Source organism: Oryx dammah, unplaced genomic scaffold (assembly GCF_014754425.2).
Source record: "Oryx dammah isolate SB20612 unplaced genomic scaffold, SCBI_Odam_1.1 HiC_scaffold_10, whole genome shotgun sequence".
NCBI lineage: Eukaryota > Metazoa > Chordata > Mammalia > Artiodactyla > Bovidae > Oryx > Oryx dammah.
The window spans coordinates 9802886-9810048 of record NW_024070194.1 but is presented as its reverse complement, the minus strand read 5'-3'; the positions used below and the strand labels follow the sequence as shown (position 1 = coordinate 9810048).

At 43.1% G+C, this 7163-nt stretch overlaps 1 protein-coding gene across 2 annotated transcripts; it reads right to left on the bottom strand.

Annotated features, from left to right (window-relative positions):
- Nucleotides 1-4430: 4430 nt before the first annotated feature.
- SLPI (secretory leukocyte peptidase inhibitor) lies at nt 4431-6725 on the bottom strand. 2 transcript variants are annotated; one of them, XM_040248936.1, is made up of 4 exons: nt 6628-6725; nt 5825-5986; nt 5200-5349; nt 4431-4619 (listed from the first exon to the last, which is right to left on the bottom strand). In XM_040248936.1, the coding sequence occupies exons 1-4, from the start codon at nt 6707-6709 to the stop codon at nt 4615-4617; spliced, it is 399 nt and encodes a 132-aa protein (XP_040104870.1). In that variant the 5' UTR covers nt 6710-6725; the 3' UTR covers nt 4431-4614. The 2 variants fall into 2 exon arrangements, with proteins under 2 accessions (XP_040104870.1, XP_040104871.1); XM_040248937.1 differs by having other exon boundaries at nt 5825-5983.
- Between the last annotated feature and the right edge of the window lie 438 nt (nt 6726-7163).

Genomic DNA, 7163 nt, shown 5'->3' with positions numbered 1-7163 from the left:
TTGTTAGTGCAAACTTAAAAATTGGTACTGATGAGTCTACTTGCAGGACAGCAATGGAGACACAGGCATAAACAACAGAGTTGTGGACACAGTGAGGGAACGAGAGGGAGGAATTGAGAGAGTAACACTGAACCCTGTCCATTCAGTTCAGCTCAGTTGCTCAGTTGTGTCTGACTCTTTGTGACCCCATGAACTGCAGCACGCCAGGCCTCCCTGTCTATCACCAACTCCCGGAGTTTACCCAAACCCATGTGCATTGAGTCGGTGATGCCATCCAACCATCTCCTCCTCCATCGTCCCCTTCTCCTCCTGCCCTCAATCCCTCCCAGCATCAGGGTCTTTTCAAATGAGTCAGCTCTTCGCATCAGGTGGCCAAAGTATTGGAGTTTCAGCTTCAACATCAGTCCTTCCAATGAACACCCAGGCCTGATCTCCTTAACAATGGATTAGTTGGATCTCCTTGCAGTCCAAGGGACTCAATTTCTTCTCCAACACCACAGGTCAAAAGCATCAATTCTTTGGCGCTCAGCTTTCTTTATAGTCCAACTCTCACATCCATACATGACCACTGGAAAAACCATAGCCTTGACTAGATGGACCTTTGTTGACAAAGTGATGTCTCTGCTTTTTAATATGCTATCTAGGTTGGTCATAACTTTCCTTCCAAGGAGTAAGCATTTTTTAATTTCATGGCTGCAGTGTCTTTTAATTTCACCATCTGCAGTGATTTTGGAGCCCCCAAAATAAAGTCAGTCACTGATTCCACTGTTTCCCCATCTATTTGCCATGAAGTAATGGGACCGAATGCCTATACATTACTAACTATGCCTATACATAACTAATATGTACATATTACTAGCTATGCCTATACATAACTAACCTATACATTACTGTGTATAAAATAGATAGCCAGTGGGAATTTGCTGTATGAGGCAGGGAACTCAAACATGGTGGAATGTGGTGGGAGGTGGGAAGGAGGTTCACGAGGGAGGGGTAATAATATTTTGATATGTGGTATGGCTAGCTTCCATTCTTGTACTTTTTAAAAATGTTCTTGGCTCTTCTGAAGCCTTTATACTAATATATGAACTGTAGGATAACTTTGCCAAGTTGTTTTTAAAGATCATATTGGGGTTTTTATTGCAGTTTTATTGAATTTATAAATCCATTTTTAAAGAGTTGCAATCTTTACCTGATTGAGTCTTTCCAGACACAAACATCAATTTTCCATATATTCAGTTCTTATTTTAGACCTTCAAATAAAATTCTTTTTTTTTTCTTTTTAACCCATGATGTTCTGACATAATTCATAGATTTGTTCCTAGGAATATTGTAGGGTTTGCTTCTTGGGATTATTTATGTCTACTTTTATTATTTCTGACTGCTTTTGGGTAATGTGGAGAAATGCCATAGAATTTTGTACAGACTTTATACCCCACAATTCCAATGAAATGAAACTTCATCCATTATATTGAAAGTCTTAAATTATTATGTAGGAAATGACACTGTCTGCCAATAATAAGCTTCTCTCATCCTTACACATTTTATTCCTTTATCTCATTGCATACTTTTGTATATCTCATACACTGTTGAAAAATAGTGGTGACTCATTCTATTTATGACTTTAATGACAATACCTCTGAAAATTCAACTTAATGTAGGTTTTGCTACAAAGTTTTGTGTTTTTTTCCTTTTTTTGGATTAATTTCTATCTTTTCATTTCCTTTCTTTTTTATTTTAATATTTTGACTGTGCCATGTAGCATGTGGGATCTTAGTTACTCGACCAGGGATTGAGCCTATGCCCCTTGCACTGGAAGCTCAGAGTCTTAACCACTGGACCACCAAGGGGAATCCCCATTTCCATTCCTAATTTTATTGAAAAATTCACATTTCAGTTTTAGGAGAGCTGTTTAAAACTTATTGAATTCTGTTGAGTATTTTGTTTAAGATGTTTCCATCTTTGTTCAGAGCAGACAAAATTGGCACATAAATATCTTTTCTTCTACAGGTCAGAGTATTTGGTTGTAGTATCAAATTTTTACTAACCTCAGAAAATTTGTCATTTATAACTACATAACAAATTGCCCCCAAATAGCATCTTAAAACCATTAACATCATCTCACAGTCTGAGAATTAAGGTTTATTGAAATCCTCAAGTGTCTTCTTGAAAGCAACAGATAGAAGTTATGAATATATGCTGACATGGTTGAAATAAAGAAATCTTCATAGATAGCCAAGGAAAGTATGTGTAACCCTTCCCTAAAAGGTCATATAATTAAGGTACATCCATCCATTTTGTAAACCATAAATAGTTACTGTCTGTTTTGTAAACTATAAAAATCACATTTCTCAGATTATGTTATCAAAAGAACAAGAAAATCTGAATTCTTGTAATTTGTATTTTGATCAAGGATTATACAGTGGATTTTTGGAAGGCTTTATTTAGACTTTGTGTGAACTTATTAATAAAACTGAGTGGTTATGTGTAAGTGATAAAGTGTTATCCCACCACCAACATTAACATAAACCAGCATTGTCATCTCCCACCTTGTTTAATGTTGTAGATAACCGATGATAACAATAAAACATTTGGTAACAGAAAGAAATATCCAGGAACAGCTTGGCCGGATGGTTCTGATCTGGGGTCTCTCACAGGTTATAATCAAGCTATTTTCTGGGACAAGACTAGATGGGGACTGAAAAATCTACTTCCAAGTCGCTCACATGCTGGTGGACCTTGGCTCCACAGAGGCTGTTGAGCAGACATTGGTTCCTCTGGGGCACTCCTCAGAGGGCTGAATGTCCTCATGGCATGCCAGCTGAGTCCTGCCTGAGTAGATGATTGAGGAGAGCACAGCCTCCCAAAATGGAAACCAATCTTTTTTAATGATCTAATCTCATAAGGACATAATGATCTATCATTCTGCAAAGCTTTATTGGTCACACAGACCAACTGTGCAAAAATGTGGGAGGGGGCCACATTAGGGTGTGAATACCAAGAGGTGAGGATCATTGGAAGTCAACTTGGAGTGTGGCTAAAATGAATAAAATAAAATATATGAAATTAACATGAAATGAATGGCTCATAAAATGAATTCAGTGGTGCTTCTCCTTTTCTCTCATCTCTGAAATGGTGAATTTAATACATGCAGTTGTTGCTCTTAGTATATTGGTTCAAATAGTATGGATTATTTTCTTTGACCTGTGACATTTTTTAGGAGAAGATTGAATTACAATTTTGTTTTGTCTTTTTTAAAAAATCATGAAGTTCTCTGTTTACTTTAGAATCCATAGAGCACAGAAAAATGCGGAGCAAATTTCCCTACTTGGCCCTAGCTCTAGGAATTCCAGCTCTTATTACTTTCCGCTCCACTGAGTTGAGAACATTATCACCCTCCTGTGTTTCTGGCCAAGGACATATGCTCCACGTGACCTACCATGACAATATTCCTATTATTGGGAAAGGCAGTCTCAAGCATCCCCCACTGCAGAGGGGGCCTTCGACCTGGAATATGATACTTGCTTACCAAGAGATAGAGTCCACACAGCCTGTGCCAGACTTACTGCATGTGTAGAAATATCTTCCCCTGTTTCAACCTCAACACATGCTCCATTTTGTGTCAGTGTGTGTGCCCTTGGGCATCTGGTCAACCCCACAGCTGTATCTGTCCTCAGCAAGGAAAGAACGGGGTGGAGTCCCTTTACCAGTACATAAGAGGAGTGCATATAGGTAAACTGCCCAGCGTCAGCTGTCAGGAGAGACTCCCTGGCCATGGGAGATCAAAGCCCATTGTGGAAGTGTCTTATGGGGTTGAAGCATTGTTTCACCTAAAGCTTGATTACGTTTTTGCTTTCCTTGGAGACTCTGATACCAATATACTGGGTTGGCAAAAAATTTGGGTTTTGTTTTGCAGGATGTTGCGGAAAGATGCGAACAAAATGTTTTGGTCAACCCGATACAATGGACAGACAGAAGCATTTGGAGTCCTCCCACATGACTGATAATCAGTTCATGTCGTTCTGCTCAACACTTATTTTAAGACAGAAGAAGCCATGTCTTAGGAGACAGAAGAAATGAAAAAGGCTCAAGATCACCAGAGAAGGCAAGTATCCACCATTTTTTGAGAGCGTGCACTGGCCCCGTAACATTGCTATTCATTTTGCACTGCACATATCAATGCTCCATACACTCTGAGAAACTGATTTTTATCATCACTTTGCAAGTTAAGAGATTAAGATGTTAGAGATAAAGTTGTTTGTCCCAAATCACAGAGCTGAGTCTTTTCAGAACTATGATGTGAACTCATGACTAGCTCCTAAGCCTCTTTCTTCCACTCCGTATCTGTAGGAGGGAAGCCTCTTATCCAGATATTTCCTCATCACCACCCACTCACCTTATCCTCCCCAGTGTATCACAGAAGCAGGATATACAGAGAGAAACATGCTCATTTATTTATTGATAAGTCAACAGGCATTTGTTGGCTTCTTCTGCAAAGAAGATATTGGTGTTAGAACCAAGTCTTTGCCACGGAGTGATTCAAGCCTGGGTGTAGAAATGGAATTCCCACACCACACAGCATAGGAATCCAGAGACTCTCCCAAACAGCAGGAATCAGGCTGGGAGAGAAAATGCAATCAAGGCTTCAATATTGGAACCAGCCGAGTCATTTTCACATTCTTCCTCCCAAGAAATCCCTTGAGGTAGAGAAAATAGCAAGGTGCTGATAGAGTTGAGTGAGTCTTGGTATCAGGAGGCTGAGTACAAGCCTCTATTTTACTAGAAAACTCTATAAATCAGAGCCTTCAGCTGGATTATCCTCAAAATCCACTGGTCCCTTGGGCTTAGACCCTAAACAACATCCTGGAAATAACCTTAATAACACATACTGAACAGTACTTTTGACAATGCACTTTCAAGTTCATTATATCCATTTTACATATAAGTAAGCTGAGACTGAGAGTTCCTTGCCCGGGACCCTTACTCAGAAGGGCTGGGATAGAATCAAAGCCATGAGCCATCCTATGGAAATTCCTGCCCTGAAGCCTGGGAGAGAGGGCTCTTGAAGACCACGGAGTCTGGCAGAAGCTCTGCTTGGGGTTGGGATCAGGAGTCCCCTGTTCATATGCTGGGAACTTCAGAGGGTTGAGAAGAGAGAGTCAGAGGGAAGGAGGTCAGCCTGCCCCAGCCCCTCCTTACCTTTCACAGGGGAAAGGCAGACTTTCCCACACATGGCCTTGCAGCACTTTAATATACCTATGCACTGGTCGTCTGTCTCACAGTGATTGAGGGGTTTAAGCATCAGACATTGGCCATGGATCACTGGACACGTCCCAGGCTTCTTCTTAACTGGAGAGAGTAGAGTCATGGGTTAGAAGGCTTAGGCCTTCCACATCAACTTCTGGGCCCCAGCCCCTGCCCTAGCCTGAGCAGAGAGAATCCTCCTGTGTCCATGACCTCCACGTCTTTCCTGAGGCCAAGAAGTACCCACTGAACATAGGATCTGTTTCTCCTCTGACATCAAACCCTCAGTCAACACAGGAGGCCAGTTTTCCAGTGCTGAGTGGTTGGGTGGCTGCCCACTGCCTGGCTATCTGAATGACCAGATGACTATTACCTGCAAAACTGACCTCTTGGCAGACTGGCTGCTTTACCAGCCAAGTGGGTAACTTCCTGTCTGGGGCTGGATGATTTCCTGACAAACTCTGCTCAACAATTCTTGGCAAGGAAAAGGCCTGGCAGGACCTGTCCCCAAGGCTGCCACAGCTCCCCAAGGCTGTGTCCTTCATTCCACTCCTCCCCACCAGCTCTTCCACCTTCTCACCTGGGTTTGTGATGTTGACAGGGTCCAGACATTCGGTTCCGCAAGTGTTGAGGCAACATTTCTTCTTGTGCGGACACTGCCAGTCACTATTGCACTTGGGTTTCTCATTTCCAAAGCACTGGGCAGATTTTCTAGGAGGGCAGGCCCCAGCTTTCAAAGCTTTTGAAGAGAAGTTCAAGAGTTTGGAGGGGGCTGGGTGATAAGTAGGCCATCACAGCGCCTGGACAAAGCACCGCTCTCCAGCAGTGACCCTTGGCCAGGTGACTGTCCACAAAGTCCGAAGGGAAGTCCCCGTCAGACCAAGCTTGATGAAATCACACATATTGTCAGGAGAAAGGCATAGGGCTCCCAGCCAAGGTTTCTGGCCTCAGACAAAAGCAAAGGCTACACACAGGGAGTAAGCAAGGCTGAGGGTAATGGAGATGGAGGGAACTAAACAGATAAATGGAACTGACAGGGCAGGAAGAGAGCTAGAGCCTGAGGCAGGAAAACAGATTAATGGAAAGAATCAGCAAGAGTCAGACTGATGACTGGAGAACCAGAGACTAGGAAATAAGGGGGAGAGAGAGAGAGGAATAAGAACAGGAATGGAGTGAGACCTGGGCTGACAGATAGCAGAGTAAAAGAAGAATTTTCAGATGCTCAGAAGCCCTCACAGAGACCCTAGAGCCCAGGTGGACATGAACACACTCCCAGGGATATCTCCCGAAGCTAAGCTCAGAGTTCACAGTCTAGAGAAGGGTACATCCCCACACCACCTCTGACGTTGCAGCCAAGATGGTACCAGGGTATCTCCAACTCACCATTTTCAGCACCTTCCACAGCCCAAAGTGCCAGGGTTCCCAGGGCAAGAAGCATGAAGGGGAAGAGGCCACTGAGCTTCATGGTGAAGGCAGGGGTGATGCTGACGGCCAGACCTCCCAATTTATACCTTCACTAGTGGGTGTGGCCTCACCAGCATTTCCTTGGCCCCTCCCAGCTTCCATGGCATAAACAGGAAGCCAGAGACCAGGAAGCTTGATACCAGAGAGACAGTGGCTCATTCCTGTCCCGGGCAAGACTGCAAGGCCACTGAAATAACTACCAGGGAAGAAATAGAGGAGAGGCTGGCCTGGGAGATCGGCAGGCTTATGAGGAAATTATCTCAGGTGTCCATCTGAACCCTGAACATTGTGGGGGCCCCACGTCCCTTAGCCTTGTTAGTGGAGATGGGGTTAAAAGGTTAACTGCAAGGATGCTATTTAGTCCTGGATTTTTAGGTAAGATGTTGGGAAATGCACCCCTAGTTCTTCCACTCCTGGACTCCCAGGGAATTGTGAAACTCTCTATACTGATTGCT